The 26,039-nt window shown below is 47.6% G+C and overlaps 1 protein-coding gene across 5 annotated transcripts; it reads right to left on the bottom strand.

Annotated features, from left to right (window-relative positions):
• Positions 1-248: 248 nt before the first annotated feature.
• Positions 249-22,859, bottom strand: epn2 (epsin 2). Of its 5 annotated transcripts, none has more exons than XM_060068558.1 (10): positions 22,605-22,859; positions 15,880-16,705; positions 15,310-15,464; positions 9,104-9,216; positions 8,336-8,440; positions 6,183-6,330; positions 5,071-5,214; positions 4,443-4,535; positions 1,370-1,597; positions 249-600 (listed from the first exon to the last, which is right to left on the bottom strand). In XM_060068558.1, the coding sequence occupies exons 2-10, from the start codon at positions 16,308-16,310 to the stop codon at positions 299-301; spliced, it is 1,719 nt and encodes a 572-aa protein (XP_059924541.1). In that variant the 5' UTR covers positions 16,311-16,705; positions 22,605-22,859; the 3' UTR covers positions 249-298. The 5 variants fall into 5 exon arrangements, with proteins under 5 accessions (XP_059924541.1, XP_059924533.1, XP_059924549.1 ...); XM_060068550.1 differs by having other exon boundaries at positions 22,615-22,857; XM_060068566.1 differs by lacking the exon at positions 22,605-22,859 and adding an exon at positions 22,269-22,542.
• Positions 22,860-26,039: the final 3,180 nt, after the last annotated feature.

The following is a 26,039-nucleotide window of genomic DNA, read 5'->3' as shown; positions in this document are numbered from 1 at the left end:
TCTGGCTCCGGGGTCATCAGCACCACCCCCTCCCTCGAGTCCCGCAGCAGGGGGGCGGGGCAGCTTTGAGCAAAAGGGGAGGGGGGAGTGGCGAGGTGGAGGAGGGGGGGGCGTGGTGGAGGAGGGGGGGGTGGAGCAGGGCCCGGGGGGGGGGGGGGGGGGAGTGTCATAAAAGGTGACAGCTGGCAAGAAGGTGCTGTCTGGGGTGTGGGTCATACAAAGAGAACGAGGGCCCTCCCTTGGTTCAGTGGGGAGTGGGGGGGGGGGGGGGGGGGGGGGGGGGGGTGCTGGTGGCGACTCACAACAGGAACGGGTTTGTGGTGCCGGGGGGCTGCGCGGCACTCTGCGGGGGCATGACGTTGGACATGAGCGGCTGGGGCATGGCCATCCCCATGCCGGGCCCCGGGCGGCCCCCGGGGGCCATGCCGGCCAGGGGGACCATGGTGATGGCGGGCTGGCCCATGGAGGTCAGCGGCATGGGGTCGGCGGCCAGGGACCCGAAGCCCGCGGGCATGGGGCTGACCCGCATCTGGTTGAGGGTGGGCGGGGCGGGCTGGCCTACCTGGAAGGGGTTGGCCAGGACCGGGGCAGCCGCTGCAGCTGGAGGGGGGAGAGAGGGGGGAGGGGGGGAGAGAGGGGGAGGAAAGGGAGACACGGGAGACACGGGAGAGAGAACCAAACTTCAGTTGTGAAGGTCAGCTCAGTCTAGACTTGGTGTCAGTCCATCTGGAGCTGAGAACCTTAGCGTTCTAAGGTGAGTTTGGGGGGGGGGACCCTCAATTGGCTGCCGGGCAGGTTGACTTCGTCTAACTAGGGTCCTAACTTTTAGTTTGTCCCGGCCAAATGGTGAGCTCTGTCCGCCATTGGTGAGTGTGAGGCGTTCATTTTGGCGTGCGAGCGTACAGTATATGTGCTCGTGTCTTTCTGAACCGACCTAATCATGTGAGGAATTGGATAATTGAGAGTGGAGGCCATGAAGGCCGACACACCCGACAGACACTCATCAATCCACAGTTCTGGGAGCTGATCATGAATTCAACGGGTCATGCGTGCAACTGAGGTTCATCACACTTTTAAAAAGGTGACATATTATACAACCAGGTGTGAGTGTGAATGGCTGTTACAAGCCGTTTTGAAAATCGGCCACTTGTGACATCACAAGTGGCCGTGTCCACCTGGATGTGTGCAGGATTGATCAGTCTACCAGCCTCCCCAGTGGACTGTAGCAAACACACACACACACACACACACACACACACACACACACACACACACACACACACACACACACACACACACACACACACACACACACACACACACACACACACACACACACACACACACACACACACACACACTCTCTCACCAGAGGCGGCCAGGAAGGGGTTGGCGATGGGCGCGGGCTGGGCCGGCTTGGTGACCAGGGAGTCCAGGTTGACCAGCGCGGCGTTGGGCCCCAGGAAGGACTCGGGGGTCTTCCTGGTGGGGTGGAGGCCCAGGGAGGAGGAGGTGGGCAGCGGGTCAAACAGATCCATGCTGCCGCTGCTGGCCAGGCTGGCCTGGGAGGGCAGGGAGGAGACCACACCCCCGTTCCCTGGAGGGAGGGAGGGAGAGAGAGGGGGGGGGGGGGGGTGAGGACGATGGTAGGGTACGGTGAGGTCTCACAGATGAGAGCCAATCACAGAGCAGAGCCATTCAGATGATGCGTCGGCGTACATTTAGGGCATTTAGCACTTACAATAAGCACATTTGTCATAAGAAGTGAAACAATATATCGCTGTCAGTACAGTAAAGATGTTCATAGAGCCCAGTGCAAGTACCAACAATCGCTAGGCTAACCCATTCCCCGTGTACAGCAGTGCTAGCAGCTACTGCAGATGTTACACAATTAAGTAGTATGAATAAGTGCAACATAGATTAAGTGCGTACAATGCAGCAGCAAGCCATCTACGTAAAAGAACAGGAGAAAGGAGACACCGATGTTTACACGTTAAGACAGATCTATGAAGGATCAAGAGATGGATAAGGAAAGAAAGATGGAACTACACAGCGACATAGAGATATATGGAAGAGGTATTGGACACATCCACAAGCCCCGGTGATGGACACGTCTTCTAAATGGAGAGGTGTTGTTTTGATATACCCATCAGGGTGGCGTCACATCATACTGGTCACCAGTGATCATCATCACTACATGATTCCCCACATGATCGCAACATGACGACTAGAAAGCGAAATTGAAACACAAGAGTCAGCTCTGGCCATGAATGCGAGAGGCGACAATTATTTCGCACCCAACAAATGTTGGCCGAGAAGCTTGCCAAGTTCTATTATCAGTCGATCACATTTTTAAGTCGCCCACGGTACGTCTGGTTTATTGCCATGGCGCCCCTGAAACGTCTAACCGCAAAAGCATACACACACACACACACACACAACTGGAGTAATTATTGGCTGCACTAAAACGGCTCTTTGGAGGTAGACTGTGAGGCAACACGCAGACAGCGGAAATATCTCACGGGCCCACACGGGGGACCAATCAACAATGAGTACTAACTCCATGACCCCAAGGCACAAACGAGCCGTCTGGATGTGGTTCAATCATTCACTGTGTGAGCAGCAGTAGCGGTATGGAGGCGGCATTGGGGGGGTCGAGACCCAGGCAGTGGATGAGTGCACGTCTGTAAGCGGTACCTGGGCCTTTACCAGCCTTTAGCCGGGCCAGCGGACCACTCTGTCTGGAGGAACCTCCGTCTTCAGGCTCCAGAAAAATAGCAACAAAAAAAAAAATGGTAACGCCGAACTGCAATATTTACAGAATCGGATTACATATCTTATCGGTTTGCAAAGATCACAGGGATATTGTATCACTAAGACCCTGAGGATTCCTGTCTCTAATACATAATGTTATAAAGGATGCTCTCGGCCCACAGTGTAGTTGAGACACCGTGGAAAGGGAATGAGCAGAACTGAAGCATAATAAATAATGTCAAGTAAATAAAGACCACTCGATCGTGATTAGAAGTTATCCATCCGGTTTCTATCAGAATCAGGGTTTCACACAATGGATGTAGCTCGTTATGCTTGTCAAAAGCGATCAGTAATAATGGTTTCATGTCACAGGTGTCCCCTGGCCCTGGGTCCGTGGAAGTACCTGACCACGTTATTTCCATTGACCAGAGGCCAAAGTCCCAAAGTGAGAGACCCCCTTTTTCCCCAAAGCCCGGGACTGTCCAAACACACCCGACAGACAGTTCCAGCAACATTGTTCCCCGCTCCCCCCAGGTTCAAACAGATGCCCAGTAATAAAGCCTTCCCCACAGAGCGCCGTAACTCAGTAGGGTTTAAATCAGACCGTGTTGGCACCGGAGAACAGTTATCGGCCGTTCTCTGGAGAGCCAGGGAAGACCGACAGAGCGTGAGAAGAAGAAAGAGTTCAGAACCCGATCTGATCCGTACAGAACCCAACAACCCAGAACGGGGACAAAGGAGTGCTATGAAAGCGGACCGGACCATAACACTTTTACGGACTTTAACGGAACCAGAGGCAAAAAAAACAATCTTTGAAACATACATTTTTCTATTTGCTCTGGTCCTATGATATTCAACAACATTGACAATATGCTAGTGCCACACGTTCTGCCAAAACATTTTGATTACGTCCTTTTCAGGAATTTGGCCTCGCCATTTGTAATAGCTTTACCATGTTCTACTGAGTCAGCCAATGGGTATTTCTGCACATTGAATCTATCCATTATGTTCCGTCCATTCGTCCGGACACAAAGTGGGGTTGAGGCCAGAGAGGATCGCACGAGGCCAAGAGTTGATGGAGGTCGCATTCCTCACACATGCGTCTCCAAGCATGCGTAACCTCGAGATCGCCGGCCTGAAGCACGCACATTATGTACAGCACAATGGAGGATTCCAGGTTCAGAGAGTGAACTGTTTTAGTACGTTGGAACGCTCCTCGTCTCCCACTCAGGAATAAACCCCTTCTGATTCCTAGAAGAGAGGTTCTTGGAGATCATTATGGGCTTTTTATGGCATCTTTTCTAATCGCATTGCAATCTCAAAATAGATGTCCGAATGTCACATTATTGAATCGTTTTCTCCCCTTTTGATCGATACTGTTTTACCTGTGAGCATAACATCAGGGCTCGACCATAGGGTTTTGCGAATACGGTTGACTCAAAATACAAGTGGGATGGGGGCTTTCACTTTCTAGCCGTCACGGCCATTTGCAATTATTTGTTTTTAGATTGTGCACTACTTTTTTTTTGGTATCGTTTTGTATTTGCAGGACGTTGACACACAGACACACACATGGAAGAACACACGACACGCTGTGTGATGTAGACAAGGTGAGAGCAGGAGACATACAGACAGGCAGACAGACGGACAGACGGACAGACGGACGGACGGACGGACAGGGTGAGTACCAGTGGGGACAGAGGAGGAGGTGCGCAGGCTGTCAAACTCTGAGAAGTCTTCCTTAGACGTACCGTTGGATGCACTGAACAGGTCAAAGCTACCTGGAAGGGAGACAACACACACACAAATGTAGATGAACCGTGAAAGCACACACACACACACACACACACACACACAGAGATGCAACACAGGCCTATTTGAAGCAGAGCAGGTTCCCACATGACGACGCATGGAAACAAACACAAGGCAGGGAATGGATGTGGAAACTAGTGCGGCCCCATGGCAACCACTGGCATGTTTGAATCGGTGTCTGGATTGGCTGAACTTCAGAGTTAAGGGCTTTTTCTCTGGCGTTTGCGCGCATGTGTGTGTATGTGTTCACGAGATGGTGGTATATTTCCACCAGTGGCCCGCTTGAGTCCAGTTTCACAGTTTATCCTAAAGGGTGTCAATGAACTTTATAGGTTGGATATCCTGCATTTCCAAAATATGGAAGCATGAGTTTTCATCTCGTGTCCATATATGGAAAAAGTGGACATTTTACCCTGGAAGTTCCTCACCGGTATCTTCGGGAGGGGACTATTTCTTACAGGTATAATTCCTTATAAAAACTCAACATCGGGATGGTTAGTTTACCTGCGTTAGCGGTCTTGGGCCGCACAGAGGCTGAGCCCCAGGGGTCCGGGGCTGGAGGCTGGTTTGTTCCCCAGGGATCGCTGCCCTTCATGGGGGGAACGGAAGGGTTGGTTCCCCACGGATCCACTGGTTTAGCCACAGCACCTTAAGGGAAGAGAGAGAGGCAGGTGTGGTGAAAACACGTCCAAGTGACGATAACTGGACCAGATGCCAAGTACGGGGATTTTACTAAATTAGATTAGGAATTTGTGCCAATATCAACAGTTTTCTGACACGTCACTGTCAGTGGGCATGCCTTTCCTATCAATCTAAATTCCATTTATTGTTTGTTAAGGTTAGAATTACACAGGAAATGAGTAAAGCATTTCACCAGGGGAAATTTCCAGCAATAATTAACCACTTCCTCGTTGGCACCTGGCAACTTAAAATAAACCTGTTTAAGTTCCTCTCATGGTCTGTTCCATACGTGGATCTCTCTCGCCTTAGCAAATATCTTTCTGAACACACAACTCTGTGTAATGCAACTGGGCAGGCTGAGCAGCATTCCTAGTATCCTACGACAAGCTCTAGTTTCTGCTGTTTACTTCTCAAATCTTTGAGAAGACCCGATGAGACAAGAGTACAGTTCAGACACAAGTCGTTAAGGAACAGGTAGGGGACAGTCATCAACAGGCAGGCTGGGAACAACAGCCTGTCCACATTTTCTACCTGCTGGCGAAGGAGCGGCTTGTACAAACCTGTGGATACCTCAACACACATGCAGGACAGTCTAGTGGTGGGGGCGTTGGACTCAAGACGACGCACAGACCGAGGCCGACAGACGACACAAGGCCGACAGACAGACACAAGGCCGACAGACAGACACAAGGCCGACAGACAGACACAAGGCCGACAGACAGACACAAGGCCGACAGACCGACAGAAGGCCGACAGACGGACAGAAGGCCGACAGACAGACAGAAGGCCGACAGACAGACACAAGGCCGACAGACAGACACAAGGCCGACAGACAGACAGAAGGCCGACAGACAGACAGAAGGCCGACAGACAGACAGAAGGCCGACAGACAGACAGACAGACAGACAGACAGACAGACAGACAGCAGTGTGTACCATATGATGACTGCCAGGGGTCCGTCGCAGGAGCAGCAGCAGCAGCGGCGGCCCCGGCCCTCCAGGGGTCGGCCTCGGCCCCGGCCCCAGCACCTGCACCTGCACCCGGCTCCGGAACATTCATCAGATCCATCAGGGAAGACTGGGGCTGGAGAACCAGCAGGAGAGGCAGACAGACAGACAGAGAGAGAGAGAGAGAGAGAGACAGAGCATTAGTCCACCGCCCACCTACCATGTCACCCAGTGGAGGCTGACCAGTAGAGGGCGCCCACCACTCCCCACATCAGAAGACCGTCCAAACTGACTTTGATTTTAAATGAGCAAAGTAAATAATGTAGTTAGTAGGGGTGTGGCGAGATCTCGTACCACGAGATCTCGCGAGATTAAACTCTACGATATTACCCGTCGCGTTAAAAATCTGTCTTGTGAGATTTGTGAGCTATCCAAACTTCTATTTGTGGCCTGCAGGGGCAGTAATGCGCCTTTGCTACGTCTAACGAAAGAGAAGGAAAAGAAGAAGAGGAGGAGTAGGAGGGGAAGCAGCCATAGGCAGCCAGAATGACGTCGGAAAATACCCGTATTACCGTCGAAGATGCCCCCGCCACTTTTGATTGGCAGCATTTTGGGTACCCGGTGGAAATGATGAATGGCAGTAGAGTGACTGATAAGACACGGACAATACCAAGTTGTCAGTGACATACTTGGTCAGACTCTGTTTGCACTATTTGCACTCTGTATTGATGGAGTAGAACTTTGATTTGGTTTTGCACATAATATTGTTTGCAGTTGAAAAATTTTACTTCAACTTTTATAAATTTTAGTTTTAGTTTCATGCATGTAAAGAGCTATAATAAAACATTTCAAAATGCATGTGCAACTCGGTTAAATAAAAGTCTGTTGGTCCAGTCATATATTTTGTCATCGTAGTTTTCTTAAAATCTCGTCTCGTTCTCGTGAACCAAATATCGTGTCTCGTCTCGTGAGCTGAGTGTATCGTCACACCCCTAGTGGTTAGTGAGTGAAATGCATAATCTGCAATTACACATGGGTTCAAAAACGTTGGCTTAAGGGTACTGATGGGTCACGTGTCTCTGGCCTGGCGCGCAAGCACCTTTGCCCAAAGACTCGTTCCGAGTTGCACGTGCACAGTTCGCTGCTCTACGATACAAGAGATGGCAGCCTGCCGGCGCACATGGTAGCTGCACTGTAACAGCACAAGTAACAGCATCCGTAGGTGTCCGAGGAGCTTAGGCCTCTTCCATTTCCTAACACTAGAGATTCTTGGAAAGATTGTGTGTGGAAAGTAATGATAAGGGAACAAGGCACATCGTTTAACTGCACTGTTCACTTTGAAAAGCTGCCAACCCGGCTTTTAGTGTCCCCACTGTCTCAACATATTTACAATAGATCTGGCTTGTGTCATTTTATTTTCCTTTCCTTTTTTCTTTTTTACTAGGTCTGGGCATTATTTGTATATGATCCTTTATCGTCTTTGACTGGTATTGTATCTTCATCAAATGAAGATGTAACTTATCGTGATACCAGGTTTTATTGTATGAATTAGTTACGATTGAAATATAAGGTTTGAAATATCAGTGAGAAATATCAGTGAGGAAGGAACACTACTTTTAGTCAGATACCATACTTTCAATTCCCATATACGTTAATGTAATGTCCCTCGGTTAGAATGTATAGAATGGTATTTTGAATTCATAAGCATAGCGTGATATTAATCTGTCATGTACAGTTCCCCCATAATTACCGTGATGATACATTTGTTCCATATCGTCTGGCCCTACACTATACATAGAAGGACTCGCGCTGCATAGCAATGCTTGGAAACTAGTCCACCCTCTGCCAGTTACTGTACACTCCAGCTACAGAGAGCAGACATGAGTCAGACACAATATGGGAATGGGAAGAGACTTGGCTATTTCGGGAAACCCGGACGCAGAAAGGGAAAATCTGACTCCAGTAACCCCGACTACACACATGTGCACGCGTGTGTGGATCCACTACTATTCCCCCCACGCACACACACACTTTTGAATCTCTGGCGTGTCCACGTGGGCAGCGGGCTACGGCTTGAGCCGGCATCTTGCTGGCACAACACGCCAAGAGCATGCTAGGCAGCGTTAGCGTGAGCGTGTCACCTCTCTCTTCTTCTTGGCGAGCTTGCCGGAGCCCGGGCCGCCCTTCTTGCTCTCCTCCAGGGCCATCTGTAGTCTGAGGTCGTCCCCCCGCCGCACACGATCTTCCTGCTCACACCGGGGGAGGAGAAGAGCTTGATTGTTAAGCACGGCCGCCATTTCAGATCCACCGGCTCCTTCCCAGACAGGGCAGCCGTAAGGTTAGCCCCAGACCAAAGACACAGGTAACGAATGATTAAATAAAATGTAAAGTGATGCCAATGATAAAGCCTCCAGCTCTTTATGGTGTATAATGCAGAGTCAGAGGGAGAATGTTGCTGATCTGGCATTTGAGCACGGCTTTCAATTCAATGGCAAGGAAAGATCTTCATTGACAGTATTTGTAGTCAATTATTTTTCAGTCACATTATGTTGGGGTGGAGCAACAAGTCTCATTACTCTCATAATTGTTTCCAAAGCGTTAAGTTCAGAAACTGCTGCTGCGGCATTTCAGCCCCGTTGTCTTTAGTCCAGAGAACCCAAACAACAGAGATTAGGAATCATATTTCCAGCCCTAATAAATGACATGCTCTCATTTACGATCCTGGCAGAGTAAGGGGCCGACGTGTGTTGTGCATTTGCGTGTGTGTGTGTGAGGGATTGTGCCCGCATGCGTGTCTGTGTGTGTGAGGGAGTTTTCCTGTATGTGTATGCCTGTGTGCGTGCGTGTGCATTTGCACGCGTGTGTTTGAGTGTGTGTGTGTGAGTGTGTGTGTGTCTTTGTGCGTGTACCTGCTCTGCAGCCTCGCGGCTCATGGCCAGGGCCAGCTGCAACTGCAGCTCCTCCTCTCCGCTGGTCTGAGGCCGGGCCTGCTCCAACTCAGAGCCAGCATTGGGAGACGTAGCTACAACATACACACACACACACACACACACACACACACACACACACAAGGAGAGAAAGACACAAATTCAACACACACATTCACTGGCTGGAATCTATGCCTCACAGGGCTACGTGTAAATAATACATGGAATATTAGCAATTACGGGATGCTAGGTGACATAGCTGCAGCCAGTGTGTGCGAGTTTGTGTGCACTGATATGGGACAGAGTGTAAAGCATTGTGTGCTGGATAACGAGATGCCATGAGGCGGACGCAAATACTATGTAGCCATGCTGCAGACCACAGGACCACACACACACACACACACACACACACACACAGGAAATTAAAACCATTTCACACCCTCTCCACACCACCCTCAGGTTTCTTTCCTCTTCAAAAAGTGTTTGACAACACTCACACAATCTGTGAGCAACACTCACAAAACAGTGACTGTTATGTGAGCCACTCACAGACTGTGAGCCAGCCTCACCAAACAGTGACTGCTACACCCAGAAGCAAAGGCATCAGATATAGTAAAGAAACACATTTGGACCCATCAAAAGGTCCATAAAGGCCCTGCACATTTTAGTAATTTAAGTAATTTAAGTGTGTTTTTGTAAACTTTTAACTCTTTTATAAACTATTTATATGTGTAGATCTATATATATATATATATATTATATGATAGGGAGAAACTGCTTTCACTCCAAACAATGGGACGTAACGGCTTTTTCCGTCGGTAGTATCACCGCCGTTTGTCTGGCGCTGGAACAGCAGATGATACGAAGGATGGACGGAGAGTCAGTCAACCTATTGGAACCCAATACGGGGATGGCAATTTATACCCTTTATGGGGATCCGCAATTTAAATACAAGGATAGATCGTAATAATATAATCAGCACAAATCTATATCTATATGGTGATATGTATCAAATTGTGTGAGTGTTTAAATATGGTCGCTAGTGTTTACATGATGTGGTCGATAGTGTTTGAATATGGTCGATAGTGTTTGGGTGTGGTCGATAGTGTTTAAATGTGGGCGATAGGGTTTAAATGTGGTCGATAGTGTTTAAATGTGGGCGATAGGGTTTAAATGTGGTCGATAGTGTTTGAATGTGGTCGATAGCGTGTAAATATGGTTGATAGTGTTTAAATATGGTCGATAGTGTTTGAATGTGGTCGATAGTGTTTAAATGTGGTCAATAGTGTTTAAATATGGTTGATAGTGTTTAAATATGGTCTATAGTGTTTAAATGTGGGCGATAGTGTTTAAATGTGGTCGATAGTGTTTGAATGTGGTCGATAGTGTTTAAATATGGTTGATAGGGTTTAAATGTGGTCGATAGGGTTTAAATGTGGTCGATAGTGTTTAAATATGGTCGATAGTGTTTAAATGTGGTCGATAGGGTTTAAATATGGTCGATAGTTTAAATGTGGTCGATAGTGTTTGAATATGGTCGATAGGGTTTAAATGTGGTCGATAGGGTTTAAATGTGGTCGAGAGGGGTTTACATGTTTAAATGTGGTCGATAGTGTTTGAGTGTGGTCGCTAGTGTTTACATGTGGTCGATAGTGTTTAAATGTGGTCGATAGTGTGTAGGTGTGGGCGAGAGTGTTTAAATGTGGTCGATGGTGTTTGGATGTGGTCGATAGTGTTTAAATGTGGTCGATAGGGTTTACATGTTTAAATGTGGTCGAGTGTTTAATTGTGGTCGATAGTGTTTAATTGTGGTCGATAGGGTTTACATGTTTAAATGTGGTCGATAGTGTTTATATATGGTCGATAGGGTTTACATGTGGTCGATAGGGTTTACATGTGGTCCATAGTGTTTAAATGTGGTCCATAGTGTTTAAATGTGGGCGATAGTGTTTAAATGTGGGCGATAGTGTTTAAATGTGGTCGATAGGGTTTACATGTGGTCCATAGTGTTTAAATATGGTCGATAGTGTTTAAATGTGGTCGATAGTGTTTACATGTGGTCGATATTGTTTAAATGTGATCGACAGTGTTTAAATATGGTCGATAGTGTTTAAATATGTTCTTTTCACTCACTCTCCACCTCATCCCTAACTCTCCACCTCAAGCTGGTGTGTAGTGAGCGTTCTGGCACCGATTGGCTGCCGTGCATCACCCAAGTGGGTGCTACATATTGGTGGTGGTTAGTGAGGTCCCCCCTTCACTTTAGGCGTCTTTGAGTGTTATTAATTATTATTATTATTCATGTTCAACCTCTGTTTTCCTTTTATTCCTAGTCTGTTTGACATAGTTTTGAATGATGACTATATGCTCTGTAAGGTGACCTTGGGTGTCTTGAAAGGCGCCTCTAAATTAAATGTATTATTATTATTATTATTACATAATATTCTTTGATTCGTCAAGTAGTGCCTTTCTGATCAATGGACATGAATAGCATCAAATAACATGTGTTCTCAGCCACTTTTTACAGCTCAGTGGACATGGCAATATGGATCTGAGGGGTTCAGAGAGCTGCAGCCACCCTGAAAGCTCTGTCCCGAAACTAGGCCTGCAATAGGACTCCATTACAATCTTTCCGTCAGGAAGTGCTGAAGGCCCAGATAAGGGTCTCAAATGAATGAGGGGAACCCAGGCTCGAGCTCGAGTTGCAGTCTTCAGACGACGATGATGGAGCCATGAGCTCCATTTAATCTGCTTGGCCTTCTCTCCGGCCCTCTTCGTTCTCCTCGCTCTGAGTGAACGGAGGAGAGCGGCCGGAGGCAAACACACGGGCTCCCTCTCTCATGAATACTATCTGTATGGGGGCATCTTTCCAAATTTTCTCCTCTCCCTCTCCCCTCCTCCTCCTCCTCCTCTTCCGAGGTATCCCTCCTTTCACTGCAGCCGTGACGAAGGGGGCCCCGTGCTGACTGTCTTAATGTGACCCTGAAGACAGGAGACGTGAGGAGAGACTCCCATCGTAAAAAGAAGGGCGACGATGCTATCTTTAGGACATGCCCAGACCGGCCCTGGTGAACATTGTGCCACTGGAAAGGCCTTCGTCTGGTTCAGTTGCGTGAAAGGAAGATGTCACTAGTAGATGAAAATGAGATTTAGCCTTATGGGTTTGAGAGCCCTGCTGGGCTGTACTCATTACGACAGTGTCAGGGTATATTTAGACCCCCGAAGAGGGGGGTGAGTAATAGGACAGAGGCTCTGTGACCAGATCGGGCCTGGGACACGGTTTCTTTTTGGCAGTCAAAAGTGACAATACTTTTCAGCACTCACTGCCTTCGCCTGTTCGTCTCGAATTGAATGCTGCCGACTTGTCATGAAAAGGAAAACTGCAACAGTATTCTCAATTTTTTCAGCGCAATCACTTAAAGGTGGAGGCATCAGCAAATTCTGAAGTTCCGAGATCGAGTCCTGTCAGATTTTGCAGATGCAACTAGGTCAGGTCAGAATGTGGTGCGAGTCGTCAATTCAACCACATGGAAGTGTTTCTGAGAAGAGGGACGCAGGGTTATCAACAGGTTAACCAAAGCAGCTGGGTGTCCCAGGTTTTGGTATACATACTCCATTTGAAACAACAATCTTTTTAAAAGCGGCTGCAGTGCAGGTTATGTTGTTTTAAAAGAGGTCAAATGAATTATTCAATAACAATGACTCAAGCCGTTCAAATACTTCCCCCATCCACACACATAGGATTAACCTACAATTCTTAAGTGTTTTAGACTGCAGTTTTGAGTTCACTTGAATGGTATTTTTTAAGGAAAACCTACTAATGGGTTTTTTCTTCATAATACATCCGCCTGGCCAACTAACAGAACTGAGAGGTGGACAAATGCCGTCGCATTTGCCCATACAAGCCACCATTAGTGTGCAGGATACACACACACACACACACACACTACGTTCTTTTCAACCTCTGGAAATTGTAAACCCTGCTTGCCCCCTCACTTGGCTACAAAGCTGGAATTTCTTGCAACAACACTGGTGTTGGTGCTTTGGAGCCGCAGAGCCAAAACATTGATTACTGCCGCTGCCCGTAATGGCCTTGGAGCACCAACAGCGTGCAAAGCATCCCCAAACAATACAAAATGTAGGCTGTTGTTGGAACATGCTATCATATATGAAACTCGCATCTAGCGTCATAACAACCATACCCATTACTAAACTACTAACATTACCAAGTCGCTGTTCACCTTGACTAGTTACTTTTTACCCGAATGCAAAGTCGTCTGGGGTTGAGTTAGAATGTCTTGTTTCCATGGTTCGACCGTTGGCTCAACATATATTTCAAACTGACATCTAATCCCCAAACCCTTTGCTTTTGTTGTCCAGGAGAGAGTTGTGGGGCCAGGAGAGAGATAGAGGTGTGGACACAACACAGATCTTAAGACCTTCCGCCCAAACTCTGTGGAGAAGGATCTGTGGATCTACACCCAACTGGTGTAGATCTATCTAGCTTTCTGTATTCAGAACTATGTGGATGACGTGGCCTTTACTAACTTAACTATGTCCCCACAGGTCCACACTTCCTAGCTGATCACTACTCGGTGGCTGGGGGTCAAATCTTTAATTCCCAAGCTACTTTCACAACGTATCCTTACAAAACAAGATATATTTTGATGCATGTCTACATTATTGTTACACCGAAACTAGTAAGAAATTGCTGGATTGGAACAAGGAGCATTATTGAGAGAGACTCAATTTAAAAATCACCCTTGATGTGGGGCTTCAATCCCGCCCCCCCCCCCCCACCACAGCACCAACCAAATTGTCAGGCCAACTTCCCTTCCGTTATCAAAACTGATGACTCAGCTGGCCAGGACGTCCGACCACAGACAGTGTTTCATGTGCTGGAATGTGACACACACACACACACACACACACACACACACACACACACACACACACACACACACACACACACACACACACACACACACACACACACACACACACACACACACACACACACACACACACACACACACACACACACACATTCCAGTGAAGACATGCATTTGTAGTCCTGCAAAAACAGACAAAACAGGCAGGAAATAACCCACCAAAAAAAGAGCGGGCAAATTCATGCACAAGTAAACACCAACAAACACCCTGCATGCCCCCCCCTCGACCCCCCCATCGCCCCATGCTGTGTGGCAGAGGTCGTCGGGTCTCTGTGTGAGTGGAAAGGAAAATAATGGCTGGGTTCTTTGCTTTCATTTCAACACCCCCTCCATTTTCCCTGCGCTGTTCCTCATTTCACTTCCTCCCGGCCTCCACCCAAACTCTAAACGGTCGTTCCCTTAGACTCCTCTCCCCTCCTCCTGTCCCCTGCTCTGTTTGAGATTCCTTTTCATCGTCTCTAGGATGAGGCCCTGGTGGTTTGGTAAAGCGACCCACAGAGAGAGAGACACAAAGAAGTTGGTGAACATCCCCCCTAGCTCTTACGTTGTGCTAGTTTCAGGTTTATGGACTGATTGTGGGTCCATAGAACTGGTTCTCTCCACATTGGGGGCGTCAACTTTTAAAAGCATCTGAAGCCTCAGTTGTAAAGACAAAGGGGATAAGGGCCTAGTAGTTTTGTTTCTTCTGTGTGTGCGTGCGTATGTATGGCTCGTCTTAGCTTAAGAATGCAACCCCGGTAACCCCTGTGCTGCAAGCCAGAGACCGAGCGATGTTAAGGGTCTGGGAAGGCTTCCGGATGCTGGCAAGACTGGGAGTAAAGAATAGATAGTGTGTATGTGTGTGTGTGCGTGCCTGTGTTCACAATAATGTATCATGCCAGTGAGTTGGATCATTTCTGCAGCACAGTACAATGTCTGGCAACCGACAATCAGATGGAAGTTTTATTTTTCCAGCACTGAATGCTGGCGGTCAACTTCCAATCAGATGTAAGGTTTGATAGTCCAGCACGAAATGATGGAAGGCAACAGTGAATCAGATGCAAGGGTTAGTTCTCTGGCAGGGAATTCTGGTTGTCTACAGCCAATAAGATGCTACGATCAGATTCTCCGGCACGGAATGCTGATGGTCTAGAGCCAATCAGATGCTCGGGTTGATTTCTCCAGCACAGAATACTGGTTGTTTACAGCCCATCAGATGCGAGAGTTAGCTTCTTCAACCGATCCGATGCTACTCACAGCCATGGTAGGAGGCTGGGGAGCCCTCCGAGCGGCCGTACTCCTCGCTGTAGGAGGTGGAGAGGTTGGGCTGGGAGGACCCACGGCCGAAGCCCACCTGGGAGCCCCCGGTCGACACCTGCGCCATGCGCTCCTTGGTCTTCAGGGCCTGGGACCTGAGGGGTGAGACGGGTGAGGGGCGAGACGGGTTAGCGATGAGGAGCGGAGCTAGAGCCAGGTGGGTCCTGTGAGCCCATGGAAGCACAGGTTTTAAAGAGTTTATTTTTCCGTTGCAATTTAAGACGGAACAATATATGCCAGGTGTTTATCTGACAAAATTATACAACTGCTGTCGTGCCGTAGGCAAATTGTACCAAAATAAAAATCGGTATGGGTATAATGTATCCTAAAATTTAAAAAGCTGTAAAATAAAGGTCATTTTCTGAAAATATAACATGGCATACAAAAACTCTTCTCCATCCGGTCCCTAAGAACACTCAGTCTCTACATTACCAAGGAGCACTCAACGCTCTCTCTCACATACACCCCCACGGCTCCCATTGGTCGACCCTCCACCGCCAACGCCCCCACCTCTCGCCCTTGAGCCGCTCCTCGTCCTTCAGCAGCACCACCAGCTGCTTGCTCTTCTCCCGCACGTTGATGCCCTGGTCCTTGCCGTCGCGGTCCACGTACTGGAAGTCCTTGAGCGTCTGGATGGCGAAGATGTTCTCCTTGCACTGCAGCGCCACCCGCTCCGAGCCCGTCTTCACCAGGTAGTCCAGCAGCGTCAGCGCCTTGTACACGTGCCGCCAGTTCTTCCCGTGGTCGTTGAGCCGCCGCCAGATCATGCTCATGATCTCGCTGAAGGCCACCACGTTGTACGTGAGGTCGGCGATCTCCGACATCAGCGACGACGAGGGTCCCCACGGGTCGTTGGACGTGGACTCGCGCACCTTCTTCTCCGCGTCCGAGTAGTTGTTCACCATGTTCTTCATCTGCCGGCGGATGGTGGAGCTCGGCATGTTGGCGGTTGACCGAGAGATGGTGGAGGTTGGCGGGTAAAATATCAAGAGGAAATCGTTGGGGGACTCTCACCCAGACGGAAGGACGTTTTGGGGGATGGGATGATGGGGGGGGTGGGGGGGGGAATCGCTTTAGAGGGAGTCTCCTGCAAACAGGCGTACACACGGGGTATGATTGTTTGTTTGCGTGTGTGAACCTCTGTGAGTACGTAGGGCAGCCCGTCCTGTACGCCTGTGACCGTTCCCACGGCTATCTGGTGGTATCTGGCAGTGTGTGCTGTGTGTTGATGGGACTTCTCAAGGCCAGCGCGACAAGCCTCTGTATACCAGAACAGTGGCGGTTAGAACCATCTCCACAATCGGAAAGCGGGCGGCACACACGCCCACGCCATCACCTGAAATCACAGAAACACACCGTGAGACCGACGGATCGATAAGGGTGGTGAATGTGCAACACTTCCCGGTTGTTATCTGTACACGGTGATGAAATAGGAAACCAAACGAAAGTTCTTTCTTCTAGGGGAATTCTTTTCATTTTTTATATTTCACACCTTCTCAACTACATCAACGTCAAGTTTCTGATCTCTCGCTCCGAGTTCACTCAAGATAAATGTAACCAGTTCATTCATTCAGACAGGGTCTGAGGTGTAGCCTAGCTGAAGTCATGATATCCAGTTTTAGCTTTGAGAGAAATTTGCATTGAAAATCTAAAAAGAGTAACCAGCTGATGTGTTTCACCTACACGTGAAATAATTTTTTTTTTCAATATTTCTACACAAGAGGCGAATTACAAAGGACCCTGCCCTAAAAACCCTGAATAAAACACTATTAACTCATATACGTCTCACGTTCACATCCACAATAGATTAAAATCGCTTTTGAGAAAAGTATCCAGGGCGTGTCGCCCCATAAGTATTTAAACCGAGACTTGGAAGTTTGCAAATTGCATATTAGACCCACAGCATTGTAGGCTATACAAGGCCATACATGCTACATGACTTCTATCACCAAGAGCTCAGCTTTAGTTTTTTCTAAATTATTATTTATTTTCACACATACCGTCATAAACAGTATACCTCTGTGAAATATCAGGAAGGTATGAAAACATTTATACAGCCCAAGCCTAGCAGGAACACTCACTAATGTATGTGCTGTGGCCATCGTGGTTGCTACCTTGGAATCGGTCAACATTAAAGTAGACAGATCAAATGGGGTGGGTGCAGTGTTTCCCACAGACCAAGGACCAATGTGTGTGGGGGGGGGGGGTGGCAGCGGCAGCGTGCACGGCGGCACAGGCGCAGCACGGCGACGCGGCCGTCAGTGAGTGTGCATGTAACTCCGCGTTTACATGCGGACACATCTGATTCGCATAGATGTGGAAGAACAGCTCAATCGGAATAGAAAAGTATCATATATATACGCCTCAATCGGTTCGGAATACAATTCTATGCGGAATAGAATAGGTGGTGTAGTCCGCTATAAATACTTCAGATTAGTTTGGGGTTTAACTTGGAGCAGCTTCAGTAGTTCGCAATTGGTCCACTCCGTCTGTACTTTAATTCACACCGAACATTACCGCTGTCAAGGAAATTGAATTTATTGCCTGATTCACATCTTTGATATTATCACTCCGTAGTAGTTAAAGTAGTCCGGTAACTTATCAACCCCAGCGTGTCCGGTTGCTAAGCGACGGGTGACATCGGTGGGTTCATGTGTTAGCGTATCGTTGCTCTCGCTACGTGTGTGTGTGTGTGTGTGTGTGTGTGTGTGTGTGTGTGTGTGTGTGTGTGTGTGTGAATGACAGGGAGAACGAGTGCTATGCAGAGATGAATGGACGGAACGATTTTTAGATTTGCAAATCGCATTATTGAAAAAAAAAAAAGAAAAAAAAATTAATACAAAAAAAAAAAAAAAAAAAAAAAAAGAATCAATTCGTGGCGCTCGATGTTGATTCTGTGGCGCCGCGCCACACAATGGTCTATGTATGGGAAACACTGGGGTGGGTAAGACTTGCGTATATTTTGAAAGACGGATCCACACCGACGTGACAGAGAAGCCATATTTCAGCCCTCCCCTAGGTTTATTGCACCCCGTTGCCTTGACTGTAAATTACAAGGCAGGGTGTGTGGCAATGCCACGCCCCACCACGATGACAGAGAGCCAGGTGATGAAGCACGCTGGCTGGGTGGCCTTCGGAGACAGACGCTCGGAGAACAGGCCAGCGGATATTGACCTTATATGGTGGGGGGAGGGGGGTTAACTCGGTAAGCATAATCAGTGGGAAGCACTGGATCCATGTCACTTCCTGGATTTGACCAATTAAGCGATGAGCTTAATTGGAGCTTAAATTGGATTTTACCAATTAAGCGATGAACCACTCCTCTGTTCAATCATCATCAGCCCGATGTTTTTCAGTGAGATTACATTTTACCGCTTGAGATTTATTCACAACGCTACTTGCGCAGCCGGTCCAAAAGACAAGTGCACAAAGACTGTTCATGGTATCAAAATATTTCTGAAATCAAGCTTATTCATGCAAATCCTTATTGTGTCACATTGAGAGCTGGCGTAATGTAATGACCAGCTAAAACTACCTTAAAAAAAACAGCTCAGCTCACTGTCAGCACCCATGCTATTGCAATTAAAATTGCAACATCCCTGACCTTAGGCAAGACGTGTGTGCCAAGAGAATCGCCCTTCCCAGCTATTTCATGTGTTGGTCTTCATTTCTCTTCCACCAGAGACATTACAAAATAAATCTGCTTCCTCGATGTGAACATGGGCTGATGCGCCCATTTCCGCAGCAGTGAAGAAACACACAGTGGTGACTGCCGAATGAACAAAAGGCTGATCTGCCGGGACCACCCGTGTGCTGATGGCCTCAGTGGCCATATACATGAACTGTTAAAAAAAGATCTCACCGAGCATCCTGTAGCCTTCACCTAACCAAAACAGTGCACACCCATTGGCTGCTTAACAGCCGCTGATAAGTCAACCCACCGGGTTGTCTCTCAGACCGGTATGCACTCATGCTCTTAGTCTCCTTACTTAGAAGCTGGGATTCCTTTTCCAATGCATGGTAATGGTTTATAACACCAGATTCCCTGCAAGCACACACACGCCTGGGAACAAGCACTTTCCCCAACCAGGGTTGGGCGCCCAAGCGAGGACGCTTTCCCAGCGCTTGCCCACCGCTTGGAAGAGCGTGCAGGTGCATGTGTTCACCTGCAGGAACGTTGGTGCGGCGCTGGCTCGCTTTGGGGTGGGGGTGGGGGGTTGCAGCTGGATTTTGGGCCGTCAAAGGGTGAGGAAAAAAGAGGAAAGGGGGTGGGGGGTAAGAAAACAACTTGGCAGATCCCGTAAATTCACTTAACGCCAGAGAATCCCCCCCCCCCCCCCCCCCCAACATGAATACAAGCCAGACCTAATGACACATCTGCTGCTATAATCACCGATTCACCCACCGCAGACAGGAAGAAGAGAGGAGAGTCTGTCCGCGAGCCTCCCTCCCTCCTCCGCTCACCTCCTTTCCGGAACACCCCTCCTCTTCTCCCTTTCACTCTCCCCTTCTCTGCCTTTTCTTATTTTGTAGAATCACTAAACTCCCAAGGCCTCAGAAACACAGAGCAGGATCTGTGCGTTTGTGTTTATGTGTGACAGAAAAGAGAGATCCGACACACGCCTCATCATGAAGCCATGCACATGAATCATGTACTATCGAGAATACGATTTCTCAACCCGGTCCATTCATTCAGCAATTGCGCAAGTCTTAACACACACACACGCACGCAAACGTATGCTGACAGACCCTGCAAAGCCAAAGCAGCATAGCTTGTTTTTTCTCCCCTTACCACGCCTATGAATGAAATCGCCAGTTGTTTTGGAACTTTATTAGCTGATGAGTTTATTCCTGCTCACTTGAACAGCGCAATTGTTCAAAGGAAACCCCATTACTAAAACGTGTTGAATGACGTTGGAAGAACCAAACTAAGCCGCTTTGGAATTTCATGGAATTCTAAAGGCGTTCCATTTTTCCCACCCATGTCAGTCGGTGACGGGTTACCAGCTGAAGACATAATCAGGTGTCATGCAAGCCTCTGAATACTCCAGTCACAATACGTCTCCACACACTGAAAGCAATTGATTCTTTCCCATCCAGACTACTTTAGTTACTATCAAAAATACACTATCATGGCATTATAGATACGACTAAAACTATTAATCCCATGAGGGAATTCCGGCAAACCCTAGATTAGACCAATATATGAATTCAGACAGCTTTCACGGTTAACAACAGTCACACAGAGACATTCAAAGAGCTCAGTGAGGAGAGAAGCAATATGCTAATTAAAAAGACCACTGGGGACAACAAGAAGCAGGTTTAGGCCAAGCAGAGGCGTAGGATTGTGCTACAATACAGCTGGTAGGAGTGTTTGAATGAAATCAATCCTTTAATTCTAGGTTCACATTTATAGAAGCGGTAATACAAGACCTATTCTGTACCTGGGTGAAATTACTGTTTAAAATCACATGATCGCAATTAATGTTTACAGTTCTTTCTATTAGTTTGTGTGGTATCTTGATGTTCACTCCATGAGAGCTGAGCTCTCTGGTGCCTAACACTGTCCAAAGGAAAATCCATCTCCTGCATTTGTGCTTGTGTGGGAGCACATTGGCATGGTCCCGATAAACTGATTAGAGCATTAGGAAGTCAGAAGTAGAAGAACAGGTCTACCTTGCCAGTTCTGCACAGCAAGGGTAAAACTGATCTACAGATACAACTGTTGCGCAACCGAGAGTGTTTATGAGTGTAGAGGAGTAGCATCCAAGTGACCGAGCCAGGTCTACCCACCCAAAGTGCTTTACTGTTAAAATATGTATCAACAACGTTCAATGGGTGAGGTAAAATTTGAACTTGTTACTCTCTACATGGCAGATACGGCCATGTAGTTACCAAAACCACACGGTTGACTGTTTGGCTAACGAATGCGTAACATAGCAAAGGCGTCACACGTAACGCAAGGAGAGAAATGAGGACATTACTACAACCCCCCCCCCCCCCCCCCCCCCCAATCGACACGTCATCTAGTCTTTTGTCCTCCCCAGCCCATAGAGACAAAGCGACCGAGGAACGGGAGGAGAGAACGGTGATAATGCATCTGTCACCCACTGCGACTGACCGATCATCCTGACAATGGACAAAGCCCTGCCCTTCTCTCTGGCCACGTTTAGGCTCAGGCACAGTGACTGACCTGGACATGTACTACCAAATAGCAACCCCAATGTACTACCATGTCTGCGTTAGCTTAGACCTCCCTAGCTATGCCTAAGTAAACAGTTACTATTTGGTGGGAAATGTATTCTAATACTTTGCCATCCTCAACAACCAGCGTATAATGATGGGCATGGTATTACACAGCATGGGCCCGCAAAATAACGCAACACTGGGAGCGCTCATGGTACCAGCCGAATAATAAATCACGGCTCCCTCTCCGTCTGATGCAAAACAGACATGCTAACGTCTGGCTAACGCTAGCCACCGTGCTAATATGCACCAAGCCTCCCAAATGGAAGAAACTGAAATAAAACCACAAACCATTGTTTTAACGAACAGCGTGTACTGCTGTATTAAGGCCACTGCACCAGTAGCTCGCTGACTGCAGTGATATAGTGATGAGGGGAAGATAAAGTACAGCCAGCCGGTGGAATAACCGAATAAACTATCGAGGTACGATAGTACCAGGGCTCAAACTTCTGAAAATATCACAAACTCAGCGTAAAACACAACAGTTTCCCGTCGTGTCTTTCGGGAAATAGCCGCCCGATTAGCACCGCAGACCCACACAGTGTTATAGCCAGACCGAGCTCTCCGGGGATGCAACCCGCCCATGGCTCGCTGGAGATAAAAACTTGGTTTTAAAGAAAAGTTCCCCTGGGCTAGCTAGCCGTGTGTGTTACTTTAGCATGTTGGAGGTCCTCGGGTGTTCTCGCACTCCGTAGTGGGATGCAACACATCTGTTGGTCAACGGCTGATAGTGAGTCGAAAAAAAAAGTTGTTCTAAAAGTTATCATCAAGACGTGAGAGTCGGGAGATCCGTGCAAACAACTCGTAGCGCAGGCTAAAAGCTACGCTAAGGCGTAAGCTAACTAGCATGCTAGGCTACTTAGCCTAGCCTAGCCTAGCCCCGACGAGACGATACGGTCCGCGGAGACATCGCCGACAGAAGCTGGAGGCTGGACGACAACCCGGGGGGGAAAAAAACACGAAATAACGGCGGTATCGCTACAGCATACCTGAACTTACCATTTCTCTCGGCTTAGTGTACGGGTCCTTATGTCTCTTATTGGTATAACCCCCTTGGGCGAGTATCTATGTGGTGTTTAGATAAAATACTTGAATTGAGAGTTAAAGGAGCTTGTTGCGCCCCCGCGTAGCAGCAGAATGTTGCTATGCTAACGTCAACAGCGAGCTACACGTATCTGTAGCGCTTCTCGGCGCGCCTCTGACTCCAGAACATGGCGGGCATAGCCTCTCGGGAGGGGGCCAGGCGGAGAAGGGTGTGACCAACGCGGCTCGACTCGCCGTGAGGACAAAAGTCTCCTCATCGCATTCCTCGATGAGGAACACATTCGCATGAATAGACATAATGAGTGAGGCATAAGTGTAAATGCACGGCCAATTTAAGTTATATATCGAGTAAGAGGAATATTAATTTTTGAAAGTCATTTGAAAGTAGATGAGAGAGGATCCTGAATGGAACAATGGGGTTGCTTAGCATTGGGGTTTCCATGGTTGGAAGATAATGTCGTATTATGAAGGGATACAATGTGATATGTTATATACATCAATGAATCAGAAGCCCAAACCCCTTTTATTCCCCTATAGGCCTACATGGGGGTGGCTGAACTTGTGTGTGTGTGTGTGTGTGTGTGTGTGTGTGTGTGTGTGTGTGTGTGTGTGTGTGTGTGTGTGTGTGTGTGTGTGTGTGTGTGTGTGTGTGTGTGTGTGTGTGTCTCTCTCTCTCTCTCTCTCTCTCTCTCTCTCTCTCTCATGTATTAGGTTAGGTTATACACGTTATACCACTTGTGGAATCTCTCTTAATGAGAGCCATTGTCATTCCAAACTATTACTAGCCAGAACCCCAGACAATTTGTTTTAGAACACCAAGGGATAGACTGGCACATACTTTTTGTTCTGTAGGTGTGTCCGTTGCAGGACAGCATTCCACCCAGTTTTGTGTGAAAGCAACCGCGTAACGACACTGGTCTCCGCTCTCTCACACACTTCCAGGGCAAGTTTATCCAGTTAAGGGGGTGGAAGTACACCCGACATAGGCCATAAAAAGTGCAATCAGAGATATCAATAGCAGGTGACACAAAGTTATGTTTAAAGTTAGAAATATGTACGTAGAAATGGTTTTGTTTTGTCTTTGCACACACTTGATATTATAGAAGCCTTCTTTACCAGTTATAATCTTTGTTGTATGGCCTTGTGTCAGATGGGTTTTCCGTCTTTCCGTCCATCTATCTGCATGTCTGTCTGTCTCACTAGGACAATTCTAGGCTATGGCAATTGGTCAGACGATTTAAGCTGATGGGAATTTAATTCTATGATGGCAAAATATAAGAATAAATTCCTACTTCAGCTATTAAATTCCGGGGCTGATGTTGATGCATTATGTTTGCCTCAAAAGCATAAACGTAATCCGCATCAAGATGTGGTCTCTTTAATCGTGTGATTGCTTTTATATATCTTCAGGGCTGTATGTAAATTAAAGTCCCCTAATATATGTATTCATTCATCATTTATCCATCCATGACAGAATATGGTAAAGAAGAAACAAGTGGATCTTCAGTGATCAGCCAAACCCTCACCATGCAAGGCCACTTTAAGTCAAAAGGGGGCAGTACTGCCCTTTCCTATGGCTGGTGAGGCTCAATTTGTAGCAACGAGAGAAAGAGAGAAACGTCTGATATGAGTCCTCAAAGCCATGTCTGTCCTTTGATATGCAATTATCGCCGTTGGTGACCTATGATTAACAATGAAGTCTGATTAAATTTTTTTAACATTAAGCACCGCAGTCTGCTCCACTACCGTTTAAAAGGCACTCATGAGAAACATTCCCTGCGGGAGTCTGGAGGTTCACGGCGTGAGGGCACCACAGGGCGGTGGTCCAATGACCATACTAGGGCAAGGGGCAGGAACCTCTGCAGTTGACGGAACCATCCGACATTGATTGAAAAAATCCCTAAAATTGTTCTTAGAAGAGTCAAAAAAGTTGTTTGAGTCATTCAATATATTACAATAGTATTCTTAGTTGCAGTGAATTGTGAATCATACTCCCTATTTAAAATTAGAAGCAGGGGAATTCGGGTTAAAAGTTATGTTAAACTACTTTTTCACCATTGAGCTCAACCCACATAACACATCAGTTGTCTGATAAAGCACCAACAGTGTGGGTGTGAACGTCCAAGGCATTGAGCTGCAGAAGGCCATATCCGCCATAATATTTGTGTGATATCTGATATCATTCTTTCCTCCACATACTGGCATGGGCTTGATCACATGAAGCCAATGGCTCGGTTGTTGTTGGGTTGATGCTTTTCATTTCTTTGGAAATATCCCACTGTTTCCCTGAAGTACATTGTTAAGTGTTTGTGCGTGTGTGGGTGCGTACGTGAGTGTTAGTGTGTGTGTGAGGGTATCAATATCTTCAAAACATGTTATGGATGTCTTGTGTGTGTCTAGTTTATCTGTATTGAGTTTTGTCTAAACATTCTGTCCTACTCCACTCACTCATGTTCAACATCCCCCCATCCCCACCCCCACACACACACACACACACACACACACACACACACACACACACACGCACACACACACACACACGCCCATACTTTCTCACCACCACCAGTTCTTTGCAGCAAGACCCAGTGGGTCTGTTCAATGGTCTGCCAGAGCTTGATTATTAACCAGTGTTGTTCCACCCTGAGTGTGAACACGTCCCTTCAGATCAAGGGCACTTTCTCATCTTGGGACCCATACGACCATTTCGGTCCTTGTCAGGGCCCAACCACCACATGCTCCATGAAACCAAAGGATCACAGAGTCGGGAGGGCTCAGAGTCTACGGTGCTTTGGATGGCCGCAACCCACCCCCAACTAAAGACTGCACCTCCATTTTGGGTCCGGAACCGTGGTTTAGGAAACTCGCGTGCATATTCATGCACAAGTGAATATCAAATGATGGGCCACGTGTTGCGGTTCACCCTGACACATAACCTTAGTAGAGGTGCATGGGGTTGGAGGTGTTACTATATAGTTACATGTGGTTACATAGACTGAGAATTACCGACAGAGGAAAGGAACCGGAAGCCAGGCAGGAAGGAAGTGAACAGCAAAGAAGAGGCGAGAGCGAAAAAGGCCACGAAACAAGGTGAGGCAGAAAATATTGTGATGTAGGTGGATAATAGCTGGATAGGCGAGCTATTGAGTCAAGTCCTAATGCTCTCACCATGTTTCAAGTTTAAAGGAAACAGAAGCAGAATTAAAATGGCACCTTGTGGTCTTTAGAGAAAAAAACATCTTTGAATACACCTATCCTCTGGCTGATGCCCACTTATTTCCCATGAGCCGTATGCTCAACACTGGCTTCATCCTCGCATTCACCGTCACACCAACTATTTTGTGTGTGTGTGTGTGTGTGTGTGTGTTTGTGTGTGTGAGCTA

This window comes from Gadus macrocephalus, chromosome 2 (assembly GCF_031168955.1).
Source record: "Gadus macrocephalus chromosome 2, ASM3116895v1".
Lineage (NCBI taxonomy): Eukaryota > Metazoa > Chordata > Actinopteri > Gadiformes > Gadidae > Gadus > Gadus macrocephalus.
The sequence above is the reverse complement of the archived record's forward strand: the minus strand, read 5'-3'. Positions and strand labels throughout refer to the sequence as shown.